Raw genomic sequence first — 17,146 nt, 5'->3', positions numbered from 1 at the left:
CCGGTGTAAACAAGGGCTCTGTTGTAGCTCATGAAAGTTTACTCTAAAACCCTAATAGATGTGTTAGTCTTAAGTGCCACGGAACTACTTGTTTTTACTATAACCTAGCAGTGTTATCAGATCTGCCCAATACTCCGAGGTATGCTCATTGATTAGGGTTACTCTGATGGGGCTGGGGGGAGGTTCACAATTCTATCCGTGTGCTGCTTGTGCTTACTTGTGCTCTCATATGGAGCCGAATTTTCCCTGCTGCCAATTCCCCCTCCCACTGGAGCTTTCCTGCAGGAACTAGGTTCCTCAGGACGGGTTCTTCCCACCTTAGCAACACACCCAGACACTCACACCCGCTAACAGAGCGCGTCTGAGAGGACTGGGTACTCAGCACTCACACGCTGACCCCTCATATGTCCCTGGACTCAGCAGACTGGTTTAACAGCAATGCCACACTGCACCCTCCTGAGCCTTTGGACTCAGTGGGTTGAATTAAACAGCACGTTAAGCTGCCATCCTCATACGCCCCCAGGTTCAGCACCCCCTATCCCCACTTTCACCCCACAGTCATTCACTGGTCAACCACACGATGAGCAAACCCCACAGGATTTTGGGCACTACAGGGATCTGTAACTTGGGTACATGAAGCGTTGTTGCAGAGCAAATGGGGAAGCCAAAACACCCCTTGAGGAAGAGTGAGCGAAAGAGAGAGAAAGAGAGAAGCAACCAGCTTAACAATGGAAGTTATTATATATACACACTAGCCAATTAGCCCGTCATGAGATGGGATTTTCAGATCTCTCCTCCTCGTCAGCCTTCTCTCCTGAGCCTCCGGTCTCTCGCTGCGTCTCTCTCTCCTCCTGCCTTCGGCCCGCCCCTCAGCTCTCCTCCGCCTCCTGCCTCTCTCTCTCTCTCTGCTCTCCTCTATCTCTGTTGGGGATGCATGCTTGTCCAGGCCCCGCTCCCTGGGTATGTACGTCACCGCCCCACCCCCCCCTTCACCTCCCACCGTGGCGCTTGGCTGACTTCTGCGCCACTCAGCGGGGCTGCTGCGCAGAAGCAAGCGGCTGTTTGGGCCCCGCGCTCCCCATGCAGCACCCCAGCGCTGCATGGGGAGCACGGAACCCAAACGGCCACTTACACCGCTTGCTCCCGCGCGGCGGCCTGGCTGAGCGGCGCAGAAGTCAGCTGAGCACCATGGCGGGAAGCAACTGTGCTGCCCAGAGGGAACAGCCAGCGTTTCAGCATTACAGAGTCACAGACATTGGGCTACTATCTATCTATCTATCTATATATAGAGAGAGCGCCAAACACACAGAACAGTTACCATATTAAATCTAAATTGAAACTGATTACAAATGTTAGGGCTAGCTAACCATATAACAGTTTACATAGGGAAGAGTCAGGAGGCTGGGCTTGGAGGGGAAGGGGGGGGGAAACGGAGAAGGGGGAAGAGAGAGAGAGACCTCACCACTCTGTGGAGCTTGCACTGATTGGGGTTCCCAGATGGTGATGGGAGCCGGGGTCCAGAGGGCAGGAGACAAGCAGGACAGAGCCCCCCGCACGATCAGACAGGAGATGAAGAAGTCTCAATGGAACCGATGCAGTTTAAATCCAGGTATCAGAACAGTTTTTCTTGGGCAAGAGGAGGAGTTTTGATAGGGCTAGGACAATAGTTCAAAGAGAGACACTAGAGACGGATCACCCTGGTTCTGGGGGATGTTCCTTGAACGAGCTCACAATGCAACTGGGCAGTTTGAGTATTTTGGATGTCAATAGGATCGTTACTAGAATTGGTCTGATAATGACTAATTGGGGTGTGAGCAGGCCTGGGTTCATTAGCATCTGGAGCAGGGATTTCCCATCAGGCAGTGCTTCTCTGCTTTCGGTATCCCATAGTTCAGTGCGGTTCCTGCTTTGGAAGAGCTGCTCTCCATTCTGTATGCTAATGAGATGTCCCTCTGTTCTATCTTCAATGCAAATGAGGCTGGGGTGTTTCCTTAATTACTTTCCTTGCTTTGATTCTAGCAGAGGGCTGGGGGAAGGGGGGGGGATGGTTTTCCATGAATGTCACCCCCTGACTCCCCAAGAGCACAGGGCTGGGGTAACAGCAGCCACAATTTGTATCAACTACACCAGGGGTTCTCAAACTTTGTGATACCACGACCCCCCTAAAATGCTAAATACATTTGTGACCCCCCCCCCCCGCCCTGGGTCGCTTCCTGCCCCCTTCTCACCAGACTTCTTGCCCTCCTGGGGTTCCTTCACGGCGTTTGCGGACCTCAACGCCCTTCCCCCTGCAGGCTCCTTCCCCCCATCTCTTTCCCCTCTGTGCCTCTTTGCCGCTCTGCATCCCGTTGCTTAGTTGGCTCCTTCCTCTCCTCTCCTGTGTCTCCTCTGCCTCCTCCTCTGACCCCCACGTGCCCTTATAGACCTCCGGGTCCTCTGCCCCCATCCAATCCCCATCCCTCTGTCTGAGGGACCCCGCCCTCTCCCAGCTGGAAGTGTTCGGTCGCCCGGCCCCTCATGCGTCCGCTCCTGCGCCGGCCTCACTCTCCCGCCGCCTTGCCTCCTGCTGCAGCTGAATCCTGGAATCCCACAGCCCCGGCCACGCTGAACAGCTTGCCAGCGGCTGCCTTCGGCTGCCCTGCCGCTCTTCGCAGCCCGGGGGAGAGGGGTCGCATGTGCCAAACCGAATCCAGCTGTGACCTTCCTCTTAGTTGCTTGCAACCCCCCCGGGGGCCGCGACCCACAGTTTGAGAAACGCTGGGCTACACGATTAGTCGATAAGGGAGACTGAGCAGTCCTGGCTTGTGCCAGGTCCCGGAGTGCTGCACCTCTGCCTCCCCAGCGCACCCGCTCCTGTTCCCTCCTCCCTGCTGTCTCTGATATCGAGGCAGCAAGGGGGGGAGGCGAGTAGTTGACTCGACTACCCGAGAATCGACTAGTCGACGACTCTTTTACATTCCTCCCATCTCGTCATTTGCACAGACCTGTGATCTTGCATGCCACGCGCATTGTGTAAAGGATCAGGGGGACAATGAGGAACCACCGAAAGTCACGGCTCAGGCTAATTCTGCCTGTCTTTAGAGCGTGTGTGACTATGAGAAGTGAGAGTGTTACTGTCGCGGGGCGAGTCCGCCTGTTCCCCTCAGGGGGGGCGTCAGGCCTCTGAGTCCCCTCCTTTGGGGCTCAACTCTGGTCTCCTAATGTCCAAAGTTAGTGGCGCCGCTTGTGACGGGGTGCGGTCACAGACGACCCCTCGGGGGCACCTCCCGGGGTGCTGACATGGCCACTGCCTCTCGCCTTCCCATTCTCCGTGGCCCCTCACCGCCCGGTCCTGCTGGGCCAGCTCCTCTGGTCTCCCCCAGCCCAGGCCCCGAGCTGAGGTCCCTGCCCCCATGGAGACGCAGCACAGACACTGAACCTCCTCAGGTCCAAGGAGAGTGCCGTTCAGGGCCCAGCCTCCGGAGAGACACTCCCCAGATGGGATCAGACCCCTAAGAATTAGGTGAGCCCCCTTTAGCAAGGAAAGGGGGAATGTGCACATCGGTTGCCCCCCCGCCGGTAACAATCGCTTCCACTGGGTTTGATAGAAAATAAAAGTGGTTTTATTAAGTTGAAGCAGCAGGATTTCAGTAGGAATAAGTGAAAGTCGGCAGAGCAAAGTAGGTTACAAATCAAAAGACACAAAACCGCTTGACTAATTCGCCACTGAAACCTCAGCGCAAACTTAGTCAAACTCACCCTAAAACCTCTTTCCAGCTGCCCCTCCAAACCAGGGCTCTCGCCCCCACCCTGGGGCCCCTGGCCCCTTCCTTCAGGTGCAGCCCAGCCAAAGGACCCCGGCATCGCCTTTCCTATTCCTTTTGTGAAGGAGTTGAGGCCTCTCCCTACCAACCACTGCTCGGACTGAAGGGCAAAGATTGTTTAACAGGGGCTCAGCTAGAAGTTGCAGGTAACACCCTCCGTGTCTCCCATTCACACATTGGAAACTCACCGAGTATTCCCCACTCCACGTGTCTGATTTTACACACACAAATGATACATACAACAGAGTAAGATCAACAGAACCAGCAGGTCATGACATGAAGTTCGATGGGTTACATGAAATAATTCGCTCAAACCACCTTTGAGTTATGTAGATTCATGTCCATGAGTCCATTTCATAAACCATGGGGGTGGGAAGAGGGGGAATCCATCACCGCTCCCTTGCCTCAGGGCAGTGCGGCCTAGCAGCCAGAGTCAATAGTACCGCTCCCTGCACACAGGGCAGTGCGGCCTAGCAGCCAGAGTCAATAGTACCGCTCCCTGCGCAGAGGGCAGTGCGGCCTAGCAGCCAGAGTCAATAGTACCGCTCCCTGCGCAGAGGGCAGTGCGGCCTAGCAGCCAGAGTCAGTAGTACCGCTCCCTGCACACAGGGCAGTGCAGCCTAGCAGCCAGAGTCAATAGTACCGCTCCCTGCGCAGAAGGCAGTGCGGCCTAGCAGCCAGAGTCAGTAGTACCGCTCCCTGCACACAGGGCAACAAGGCCTAACAGCCAGAGACAGTAGTACCGCTCCCTGCACACAGGGCAGTGCGGCCTAGCAGCCAGAGTCAATAGTACCGCTCCCTGCACACAGGGCAGTGCGGCCTAGCAGCCAGAGTCAGTAGTACAGCTCCCTGCACACAGGGCAACAAGGCCTAACAGCCAGAGACAGTAGTACCGCTCCCTGCACACAGGGCAGTGCGGCCTAGCAGCCAGAGTCAATAGTACCGCTCCCTGCGCAGAGGGCAGTGCGGCCTAGCAGCCAGAGTCAATAGTACCGCTCTCTGCACACAGGGCAGTGCGGCCTAGCAGCCAGAGTCAATAGTACCGCTCCCTGCGCAGAGGGCAGTGCGGCCTAGCAGCCAGAGTCAATAGTACCGCTCTCTGCACACAGGGCAGTGCGGCCTAGCAGCCAGAGTCAGTAGTACAGCTCCCTGCACACAGGGCAGTGCGGCCTAGCAGCCAGAGTCAGTAGTACAGCTCCCTGCACACAGGGCAGTGCGGCCTAGCAGCCAGAGTCAATAGTACCGCTCCCTTGCCTCACGGCAGTGCGGCCTAGCAGCCAGAGTCAATAATACAGGAAAGGCTAGAGCCCCTTGTGGGGTTGGTGCACAAGGGGTAGGGGGACCCGGGCCCACCCTCTCCACTGGGTCCCAGCCCAGGGCCCTGTCAGTGGTGGAGCAGACCACCACTCGCTCAGCAGGGAATCCTGCCAAGACACGCCAAGCACCCATGCTACAACTCCCCACCTTGGGCTACTTCCTGCCTGTCTCCTTCGTCGGCTGCTCCGTCTCCCTCCTCCAGCCTGGGGGCCTCTGCGGCGGTTCCCTGGCGACAGCGTTGGGGTGCACCTCTGCTTCTCCTGCGGGAGCTCCCGCGGCACCTCCTTCCTCAGCGGCGGCAGGCCTAAACTGAGCTGCTCCACCAGCCTTTATAGCCGGCCCCCAGCTGGAGCATGCCCGGCAGAGCTGTGGGGCGGGGCCTTCTCAGCCAGGTCGCCCGGCTTAACCCAGTGCGGGGTCGGTGCACCCCGTCCCTCAGACAATTCCCTGATGCCCCTGCATGAGGCCACACCGGGGGACTTGTTCAGCCTTCCCTGGGGACTCAGCAATGCCCACCAGACACGCTGGGCTTGCACCCCCCAAGGGACTGAGGTTACAAAGGTGAGCCCAGGAGTTCCAGGCTGGGCCTTTCTCCTTTCCCCACCTATGCTGCAAGCCACGAGGACACTCAGAAGACTCCAGTGGGGGCGACTGGCCTAAATTTCCAGTCTGGTTGTGGGTTCGAGTCCTACCTCCCCAGGGTCAGGTCAGGATGGGACAGGACAGGTCAAACCTGTGTCCTACACGCTGCAATATCCAGTGGGGTGAGAAAAAACAGATTCATCTAGGCCCGCAGTTGCCCAGTTGAATTGGATGGAGAGTTTAGAGCCTGTGCGCTTGTATTTTATTTCTTTTGGGAACTAGCTAACCCTGACTTTGTGCCTGTCCCTTACAGTCACTTCAATCTTGTTTGCAGTCAATACATGTGTTTTACTCCTGATCTGTACGAGGGAGCATGCCTGAAGTGCTTGGTAAATCTGCTCAGGTTTGCACAGGCTGGCGTGTATCCACCGTCATAAGAACGGCCACATTGGGTCAGACCAAAGGTCCATCTAGCCCAGTGTCCTGTCTGCTGACAGTGGCCAACGCCAGGTGCCCCAGAGGGAGGGATCACAACAGGTAATCCTCACATGATCCCTCCCCTGTCACCCATTTCCAGACAAACAGAGGCCAGGGACACCATTCCTACCCATCCTGGCTAATAGCCATTGATGGACCTCACCTCCAGGAATCTATCTAGCTTTTTTTTGAACCCTGTCAAAGTTCTAGCCTTCACCACATCCTCTGGCGAGGAGTTCCACAGGTTGACTGTGCACCGAGTGAAGCACAATTTCCTTTTGTTTGTTTAAAACCTGCTGCCTATTCATTTCATTGGGTGAAATGAATCATTTCCACCGATGAAGTGGTGAACCAATGAATACCTTTGCACGGCTCACCTTCCACAGTGCAAGGTCGTATCTTCCTGAGCTACAGTGCTGGGGGGATCTGGCTGGTGTCCCTCCCCCTCTCCCCCCGTGCCATTCAGGAGTGGCTCTGCGATCTAGCCGGGCATGGGCTTCCCATGTGGTTGTGCAGAGCGATCACAACTCCTGGAGGGGTATGCTGCTTGTCACTGTGGGAGACAGCCAGAGCCAGTCACCCCAAAGAGCCCAGCCCAGCGTATAGAGTTAGCCTGCCAGCACTTCGGGGCAGGGGCGGTATCTTTGTTTGGCTCAGTGTCTGGCTCACGCTAAGGCACCGCATACACGCTATAGACACGCATGTCTCGGAGGGCAGCCGTGTTAGTCTGCAACCGGAAAAAAATATTCAAAACAACGGACGGTCCTGCAGCACCTGAGAGATGAACAAAACATGCCGATGGGCTCGTGAGCTTTCGTGGGCCCAGCCCACTTCCTTCGGTGAATGGAGCAAGGGGTCCCCAGGGACAAATAAACCGCAGAAACAGAGGGGAGATGGGGAGGGAAAGAGAAGGAAAAAGACTCTTGTCAATGAGAGTGCCCCTGCTAACCGAGCGGGCTGTAAATGCCCGATACTGGATGTCAGAACCACAGAAGCATAGCACGCTAGAACGGGAAGGGATCTCGAGACCCACCAAGTCGTCTCCTGCCCTCATGGCAGGACCAAGCACGGTCTAGATCAGGGGGAAGGGGGGGGAGGGAAGTGCCTTCGTGGGCTGGATTTGCCCCGAAAAGCAGATGGATCCGGCCCACAGAGGCTCTGCTGCTCCTTTGCCCCCAGACCAATTAAAGCCGAAGCCTTCTCGACTCTGCCCCCATCCTGCGAGGAGCCCGGGCACTTCAAAGCCCATGATTGGCCTGGGGGTGGGGGAGCGTGCCAAGCATCTTTCAGGGCATGGGTGCCTAGTGGGAAGCGGGGACAAAGGGGCTCCCCCTCCCCCAGACCAATCATGGTGTGGGGGTGGGGCAGCTCCGCCCCTTCTGGGGTGGCCTGGGGCAGTGGCCCCCAGGTAAAAATTATTGCCCCTGGTCTAGATCATCCCTGTCAGGTGTCTGTCTAGCCTGCTCTTGTCCTTAGGGCGTTGAATGTAGCGGCAGATCCAGTTCATGTCTTTGTTCAGCCCTTGATGACAAGGGTGAAATTGGCAAATGCTAATCTATGGCCCTCTAAAACCCGGATCAGCGAGAGAAACGGACAGGTGCCCGGGGCTGTAATGCTGCCAGTTTCTCTTCCCATCCCTACGGACCTGGGGCTTGCGGGCCCCACGACGGGCTTGCTCCCTGGCCCACGCAGAGACCATCGGCCCACGGGTCTGTTGCCGGGATCAGAGGGGGAAATTCATGTCCCGGGCTTGTGCCAAGTTTTGGGTTCTGCTGTAGGCAAGGCTGAAGGCGAGTCTTGCCCTCTGGGAGAGGGGCTGTGCGTGGGGCTTCCATGGGGATGATGGCTAACTGGCCAGGCCTTTCCTTCCTCCTAATGCCACTGATCAGTTTATTATTGTCCCCCCGGGCTCCCCACATCCAAACACCGGGGGCTAGATGAACCCATGCGAAGAAGCCCCGCTCAGTGTTTGCTTCCCTGGCGTGCTCTCGGCATTACAAGGAAGGGCTGGGTATGGCGAAGACCGTTCTCACCCAGACACAGCGTGCGTTAGCTGCCAGAGCACATCAGTTTCCACTGTAGGAGGGAGACGCGTCTGTCTGGGGCCCATGCTCTGGCTGCAAAGGTCAGGGCGCTTTGCTGATCACCCGTGGAAGTTTGGCTCTGGGGGGTAAGCGCTCTCTAAGGCAGACAACACAGCCCGTCTTTGCCTGATCGCTCCCCTGTCCCTATTGGCAGTGGCATCCGAGCCCCCAAGGAAGGGTCCTCTGGGGCTTGTCATTGGGTGCAGGGGCTGCTGGAAAAGGATTGGTCATGGGAACGTCTAGAGTTTCACACTCTGTTGTTGGGGTCCTGTTCTGGTGTCCGTGACTCGCGTGTCCCGGGAACGGCCGCGGGGTCCCTGGCGTCCCCCCAGACCGTGGCAGGAGCTCGGTTTGGGGCCGGGGCGTCAGCTACCAGTGCCACTGTGAATTCAAGGAACACGCTGAGCAGGGGAGAGGGAGGTAGGCGGTGTTTTGTCTGGCCTGTCGTGGAAACAAGGGGAGAAAGCGAGCAGCCCACAAACGGCTCTGCCCCGGCTGCCAGCGTGGAAAGTCTGTTTCAGGGCACAGCCCTCGAAAAACAGCTCCGGGACTCGACGGGACCACATGAAAGGCTCCGGCAGCCAGAGAGCGAGAGCTGGGGCTGGCAGCAGCCGGGGATGTACACGCTGGGGGTTAACAGCCTCTCCCCGAGCAGCGAAAACAAGGCAGCTGCCCGCCCCTGCTATGGAGAGCGCCGCGCGGGGGAAAGCGGCAGGTAGAACCCGTGAAAGGGGAGCAGTGAGCATAGCCAAGCCCTTCGGGAGAGAGCTGGACTAGGGTGCGTGCGGAAGATTGCACGCGAGGAGCCCTCCTGGGGACGGACCGTCCCTTTGGATTGAGGCTCTGGCTTCCTGCAGCCCTTTTGTTTCCACCCAGGATGCGTCTACACCGCAGCGTGATTCCGGAATAACACCGCGCGCGTCTACGCGGCCATTCCGCTATTTCGAAATGGATCCGAAAGGACGGGCGGCTGATTCCGGCTTCGGAAAACCTCCTTCCACGAGGAATAGCGCCTCTTCCCAAATAGCGATTTCGGAAGAGCCGTAATGTGGACGCCCCACGGCTGCTATTTCGAACTAGCTCCTTCCCAGGGCCATTCAGAGTAATGACTCTACGGCACCTCCTAGGGCTCTCAATCGAGGTAGCCCGTCCACATCAGGGGAGCCGGCCTTAGACTCATTTTGGGCATGTTTACACTTGCACCCCCTTTTGAGAGAGGGATGCCAATGAAGACATTCGAAATTGCAAATGAAGCCGGGATTTAAATATCCCGCCCTTCATTTGCATAGTCGCGTTATGGCGCTATTTCGAAATAACAGACGCTGTTGAGACACGGTTATTTCGAGAGAAAACTCTCCTCTCGAAATCACCGGTAAACCTCAGTGTATGAGGAATAAGGGTTATTTCGAGAGAAGGGTTTTCTCTCAAAATAACCGCGTCTACACAGCATCTGTTATTTCGAAATAGCGCCATAACGCAAATATGCAAATGAAGCGCAGGATATTTAAATACCGACTTCATTTGCAATTTCTAATGTCTTCATTGGCATCCCTCTCTCAAAAGAGGGTGCAAGTGCAGACATACCCTAAGATACTTGCATAAATAGGAAACACCCTTACGGAGGAGACCCGTCCCCACCTAAGCATGAGTAGTAAACTTCTGCTTTTATCTACTCTCCCTGGACACCCTAAAAACCCTGCACTGAGAGGTTTCATCCCTCCAGAGCTGCCCTGCTGTGTGCTGCTTTCCAAACACATTTCAAATTCAGCAGGACAGGCGCGGCAGCATGTTCCCCCTCCAGCCCTCCGCTAGGACTGTCGCAATTGTTTCCCGGTGCCTGTGCGGCACCCGGCACAGGGCAACTCTGTGCTGCGACTGAAGACGCAAGTCACGAGTGCAATATGAACATGAACAAAAAACAACACCCCACGGGGAAGAAAAAAATCGTTTCCCCTGCATGTGTAACTTGTTGGCCAGGTTTTTGCTTGCTCATAGGAATGATCCTAGAGAGAAGGCTGAGGCCAGCCAAAGACATTGCATTTCAAAAGGAAATGTCATTGGTTCCAGGCAGCGTTTCCTCTATTTTTTTCCAGCTATGTGCAGAATAAATTTTACTATGTGCACCGATGTGCGGATGTGCACCACCAGTAGAAACACAGCCTGCCAGCTGGGGGCGCTCTGCTCATTGGAATCTCTCTTGGGTGGCCGCCCAAATGCTCAGCATACAGAGGACACAGGGCAAAGGTCCCTAAGAGATGGGCAGGATCAAAATGGCAGCGTCAGGCAAGACGTGGCGGAAAGGAACATGAGATGCAAACAACATTCTGGTAAGAACCTTTGCAAGGCATTTGTGGCGGGGGAGGGGAACGACCCTAAGAGGTTATGGAGGTAGGGAGGGGAAGTCGTAACAAGAGGTGATAAAGGATGAGCCACATAGCCAGTGTTGGCCTACGGAGATTATGCACCTTAGCTTGGGGTGGACAAATTTGTAGGAAGTGGGTTAAAACAAAATGAAACTAGCAAGGAACGGAGTGAGGGGCGTTTGCTGAGTCCTCTCCTGAGTGTCATCTATCTTGATTGTCAATTCTTTGGAGCCGTGTTTCCTCTTACCTTGTTTCCATATCTGTGCAGAATAAATGTTGTTATATGCACTGAGGCATATGCAGATGTGCACCACCCGTAGAAACACATGCTGCCAGCTGTAGGTACTTTGGGCGTTTTGCTGATCAGCTGGGCGCCATCTGGGTGGCTGCCCAAGTGCTCAGCTTGCAGGGAACACTGGCAGAGGTGCTGGAACTAGAGGTACAGGTGAGTGCTGAGCTGACGTGGGAAACACACAGAGGCACAGTGAGACAGACCCACCAGCATGCACCTCCACTAATTCACAAGAACATCAGAACAGCCAGACTGGGTCAGACCAAAGGTCCATACAGCTCAGTGTCCTGTCTGCCGACAGTGACCAATGATCCCTCCCCTGTCACCCATTTCCAGCCTCTGACACACAGAGCTGAGGGACATCATTCCTACCCATCCTGGCTAATAAATATTGATGGGCCTCTCCTCCATGAACATATCTAGTTCTTTTTTGAACCCTGTTAAAATGCTGGTCTTCACACCATCCTCTGGCAAGGAGTTCCACAGGTTGACTGTGCACTGCACAAAGAAAAACTTCCTTTTGTTTGTTTTAAGCCTGTCAGCTATTCATTTCATTTGGCAACCCCTACTTCTTTTGTTATGGAAGCAATTAAGTAACTTTTCCTTATTCACCTTCTCTACACCACTCATGATTTTACAGACCTCTATCCTATCCTCCCTTAAGTCTCCTCTTTGCTAAGCTGAAAAGTCCCAGGCTTTTTAATCTCTCCTCATTCCAAACCCCTCATCTTTTTTGTTGCCCTTTTTGGAACCTTTTCCAATGCCAATCGATCTTTTTGGAGCTGAGGCAACCACATCCGCCAACAGGATTCAAGAGATGGGCATGCCGTGGACTTATAGAGAGGCAGTAAGATAGTCACGCCTCCAAGCTGCAGGTGCAAAACCAGCAGGCACCTTCGGTGCGCTGTTCTCTGTTTGGTCACATTCTGCCGGGCTGGCACCCCATGGAGCCCTGGCAGTGTCACACCCCCTCGGGGTGTGGCTCCGTATGGCGTGGACTTTGTCTTGGGAGCAAAGGTCCACCTTCCCGACACACCCAACTTGGTTCTATGCCACGGGGTGGACTTTTTTGCTGGGAAAAAGACAACAACCCAGCCACAGACGTGGAAGCCACAAGCCAAGAGACCCCATTTCGGTTTCAATTCCTTTCGCCGATCCCTGTCACCATCCAGGACCAAAACCAGCTTCACCGGCAGAGCGGGTAGGACCATGGAGCTCTGGAAGCAAATATTTGCTCAGAAGATTGAGCAGATGAAACCGGGGGACAGGTGGACTCTGAAGGAGGATTATAACCTTCAGTCCAACGACCTTGATCCCGGATGGAAGCAATTCCTGCAACAGCATGCATTTGCCAGGTGAGGGGGAGGTAGTGGGCGACAGGGTTAGGAAATGGCTTTTTGAACCGCTTCATCTTCCTTCTGCCGCACTAACAGAGGCGGTTAAGAACCGGTTGAATAATAAAGAAAAAGCTGGTGGCAAATCTTCCTCCTCGCTGATTATTTGAAAGGAAGTGGCTTTTTGGACTGAATGGAAATGCTCATGAAATATGGCGGGTGTTTAAAAATCTTGGAGGGTTTTCCATCAAATCAAAAATGTTTTGTTTTTTTCGACACCCTCTTAAAATTTTTCACGGGAGGGGTGGGGTGGGGGGGGGGGGGGGGGAATTTGCCTGTTATCAGCTCTAGCACATAGATGGTCACTGACAAAAGTTGTGGGCGTGTCGCACCCCTTTTGTTGACATTTGTGAACTTTTCCGGCAAGAGTAATATTCTTGTGACTAGGGACTCCAGGTTCCATTTCCTGGGAAGTGTGCGTGGGGGGGGGGGGGGGGTCACATTATTCAACACCTGCAAATATCTGCACCCCTGATGGGCAGGTGTCAAACTGTGTGTGAGACCCAGGAGTGTCCTGAGTCGTCACCTGAAACGTCACACCTGCGCCCGATTGGTTGCCTGCCTCTGCTTTAGAGTGCTCGCCATCCAATCAGGGAGCTGAAGCAATACGGTGCGGCTCAGAGGGTGGCAAGTGGGTGAAAGCGTTTCAGGGGGCAGAAAGACTTTTAGGGTCAGGGGCTGCTGACCCACAGGAAAATCAGTCGGGGGCTGCACCCACGTGAGAAGCCCGAAAAGACCCTGCCCACATTCCCCTCACACTCCAGAGCCAACGGAGGCCCAGGTTAGTAGATTTCGTGCGTTCCAGCCCTGCGGGTGGATGGCAGGAGCGCTAGTGCGGACTCCCCATTGCTGAGCTTTGGGGGTCTGAGTGCTGCATCCAGCCCCCGGGTCTGAGGTTCCCCACCCCTGGTTTAGGCCAGACTATTAGGTGAACTCTTACAAATAGGGAATCAGTGGGGTTGGGGGGGGGGGGGATGTAGGATCAGGTTATGAATGATTCACTAACCAAAAAAAAAAAAAGCCGTCGTTGATGGTGCATAATCTTCAGGAATAATGACGTGACTGATGCTAGGTACCTAAATATTTGCAGTGCGGCCATGGTGGTCGGATCTGGCTGCTGGGTTTTTATGGCAATCAGCGAGTGCTCTGGAGTGTGCTAGGCCCGAGAAAGCCCTGGGAGGCAGGGGGAGAAATATCTTGAAATCTGTCTCAGGGCCTCTGAGATTTTCATCCCCTGTGGCTATTTCCCCATCCCCAGGGCTCCATGCCTACAGCCTTATGGAGGCTGAATTAGGCTGAGCTAGCTCTCCTCGGGGTGCCCACGGAGGCACCGTGCCCCAGCTGCGTCAGTTTTGCTGCCGACTCTTTATGTCTCAGGGCCAGGCATGGCTTGGGAAGGAGAGGATGCTCCTCAGGGCTAGTGTGGATCATAGAACATAAGAGTGGCCAGACGTAGTCAGACCAATGGTCCATCCAGCCCAGTGTCCTGTCTGCCCACAGTGGCCAATGCCAGGTGCTCCTGAGGGAGTGAACAGAACAAGGAATCATCCAGTGATCTCTCCCTGTCACCCATTTCCAGCCCCGACTCATGGAGGCCAGGGACATCATCCCTACCCATCCTGACTAACAGCCATTGATGGACCTAAGATCCCTGGCTGTGTCTAGACTGGCCAGTTTTCCAGAAAATCAGCTGCTTTTCCAGAAAAACTTGCCAGCTGTCTACACTGGCCGCTTGAATTTCCGCAAAAGCACTGACTTCCTACTGTAAGAAATCAGTGCTTCTTGCGGAAATACTATTCTGCTCCCATTCGGGCAAAAGTCCCTTTTGCGTAAAACTTTTGCGCAAAAGGGCCAGTGTAGACAGCTCAGATTTGTTTTCTGCAAAAAAGCCCTGATCGCGAAAATGGCGATGGGGGCTTTTTTGCGCAAAAGCGCCTCTAGATTGGCCACGGACGCTTTTCCGCAAAAAGTTCTTTTGCGGAAAAGTGTCCGTGCCAATCTAGACGCTCTTTTCCAAAAATGCTTTTAACGGAAAACTTTTCCGTTAAAAGCATTTCCAGAAAATCATGCCAGTCTAGACACAGCCCATGAGTTTATCTAGTTCTTTTTTGAACCTTGTTAAAGTCTTGGTCTTGACACCATCCTCTGGCAAGGAGTTCCACAGGTTGACCGTGTGCTGTGTGAAGAAAAACTTCCCCATAGAACAAGGGACAGGTCAGCAGGAGCCTGGGGCTGGTAGCTGTGGCCATGCAGCAGCCTCAGAGCGGCTTGCGGAAGGGATTCTGGGAGCAAATACGGAGGCAGCAAACAAGACGTTGTTCCACTGAACACTAAGAGGATCATTATCATCAGCGCTCTACTCTGCGCTAATTAGGCCATGGTTGGAGGATTGTGTCCGGTTCTGGGCACCGCATTTCAGGAAAGACGTGGAGGAATTGGAGAAGGTCCAGAGAAGAACAACAAAAATGATCAAAGGATTCCCTTGTTCTAGGCACTCTCCAGCCACAGAGCAATGAATCTCTGCCCTAGAAAGCGTTCATTAGACTGGGCCAAAGGGGATGGTTAACCCATTATGATTGTTAAGCCATTGGGAGGCACTGCTCGGAAGCCTTCTTGGAACCGTTGCTTTGGAGGAGGGTTGTGAAGGTGGCCAAGGGTGCTGTGGTGCCAGACACAGCAGGGGCCTGGCATGCGGCGGGGCTGGTCACGGACCGGTCTTCATTTCCTCACCCTACTCCCAGCACGTGGGTCAGGGTTGCAAAAAGTCATGTGTCGGGTCAGGATCCAATAGCTGCTGCTCCAGATCAGGAAGGGAGGGTAGGCATTGTCCAGAGGCCACTAGACGCCGTGGCAGTCGGATTGTCGGACAGCTGTGGCTAACAGCAGCTCTCAGCGTCCATCATCTGGAGGAGCAGGAGCAGTCTGGCGAGAGTGGCCTCGTGCCGGAAACCGCTGGTAGGGTATAACAAGAGCAGCTGTATTGACCCTACGACCGCATGAACAGCGCTATACATTCCTCAGTGCTAGTAGATGGAGCTCTCCAGCCACATCTCCTGCAGACAACGCTCTGCAACCCATCATAGAATCCCAGAGCCCTCAGGAGTCATCGAGTCCAGCCCCCTGCCCAAAGCAGGACCAACCTCAACTCAATCATCCCAGCCAGATTCCACCCTCCATAGAGAACCCAGCCCAGTGCTTCCCACCCTCCTAGGGAAACAGTTTGTCCTAATATCCAATCTTGACCTCTCCCATCATAGAATCACAGAACCCTAGAACTGGAAGGGCCCTCGCGAGGTCATCGAGTCCATCCCCTGCCCTCACGGCAGGACCAAATACCATCTAGATCATCCCTGACAGGTGTCTGTCCAACCTGCTCTTCAATATCTCCAGAGATGGGGATTCCACAACCTCCCTGGGCAATTTATTCCGGTGTTTCACCACCCTGACAGGTAGGAAGTTTTCCCTAACATCCAACCTAAACCGCCCTTGCTGCAATCTAAGCCCATTGCTTCTTGTTCTATCCTCAGAGGTCAAAAACAATTTTTCTCCCTCCTCCTTGTTACAACCTTTTAGGTACTTGAAAGCTCTCACGTCCCCTCTCTGCCTTCTCTTTTCCAAACGAAACAAGCCCAATTCTTCCAGTCTTCCCTCCTAGCTCATGGTTTCTAGACCTTTCATCATTTTTATTGCTCTTCTCTGGACCCTCTCCAATTTCTCCACATCTTTCTTGAAATGCGGTGCCCAGAACTGGACACAACACTCCAACTGAGGCCTAATCAGCACGGGGTAGAGTGGAAGAATGACTTCTCGGGTCTTGCTCACCACCCTCCTGTGAATGCAGACCATCCTGTGGGTAGAAGCTAAGATCTCAGCTTAGCCGCTGCTGCTGGTTCAGGGCTTTGACTCTGGGTTAAGTTTTGTCTCCTGCTTTCTCCGGTTAAGTTCCAGTGCTCACAGTGCTGGCATGCCTGGCAGTCAGCTCAGGTGAATATTCTCTTCCACATGCACCTGGACCGGAGGCAGAGTCGGGGCTGGGTGAGGATGAGAATCTTCAGACAAGAGTGCAAGAAATGCCTCCTGCCGAAACTGGAGCAGCCCGAATTCAGCCAGGAGCACGTCACAAGAGTCGTGGAGAACCTGGTGCTGAAGATCAGTGGGAAATGCTACAGGGATGCCATCCATCCCAAAGAGCTGTCCAAGATCATCGTGGAAGATCAGACGACTGGGCCCCACGACAGCGCCCACTGTGAAGCTTGCCGGCTGGGCATCTGTTTCGTGAAAAATGAAGCCCAAGCACCAACCAAGCCCTTCTTTAGGGCTGTTTCCCTCTTCCCACGCGTCTTCCCTGCCCAGCAGGACTGGAGCGACGCAGAGGGGGAGAACAGCTCCGGCGGGGAGAGCAGCTGTAACTGGCGGCGTTGGTGTTGCTACAGTTGCTGTGTGGTCATTTTTCTGGCACTGCTCATTTTTGTTCTGCTTTACTTCACAGCCAAGTAGCGTCAAGTCAGCGCTCACCCCTGCCCTGAAGGGAAGTGAATTGCAATAACCTGGATAATAATCGAGCTTTCAAGGATTAAGGTGTGATCTGTAAATCGGTACATGCCCATTTTCACCACAGACAAAAAGCCAGTGAAAAAATATTTCCATCACGAATTGAAATTGATCAATAGGCAATGGAAAAACAACACAGCTCGAGACTATAGAATGTGATTGCAGGATATTTCCTTGGTCTGTTTCGGCACAAGAGGTGGACAGTTTGTGCTGTCTCAGTGACGACGTTTTAACTTTTCGAATTGCAGTCTTGGCTTTTGTCATGATTATGATTATGAGAGAG

At 54.3% G+C, this 17,146-nt stretch overlaps 1 protein-coding gene across 1 annotated transcript; it reads left to right on the top strand.

The window, feature by feature from the left end:
- Nucleotides 1–11,829: 11,829 nt before the first annotated feature.
- On the top strand, nt 11,830–16,809 carry RTP3 (receptor transporter protein 3). Its single transcript, XM_089780705.1, has 3 exons — nt 11,830–12,273; nt 12,491; nt 16,255–16,809. Exons 1-3 carry the CDS (start codon nt 12,128–12,130, stop codon nt 16,807–16,809), a joined length of 702 nt encoding a protein of 233 aa, XP_089636831.1. The 5' UTR covers nt 11,830–12,127.
- Nucleotides 16,810–17,146: the final 337 nt, after the last annotated feature.

This window comes from Pelodiscus sinensis, chromosome 10 (genome assembly GCF_052426305.1).
Source record: "Pelodiscus sinensis isolate ZL-2025 chromosome 10, ASM5242630v1, whole genome shotgun sequence".
NCBI classification, from domain to species: domain Eukaryota; kingdom Metazoa; phylum Chordata; order Testudines; family Trionychidae; genus Pelodiscus; species Pelodiscus sinensis.
This window is presented reverse-complemented; position numbering and strand designations above follow the sequence as displayed.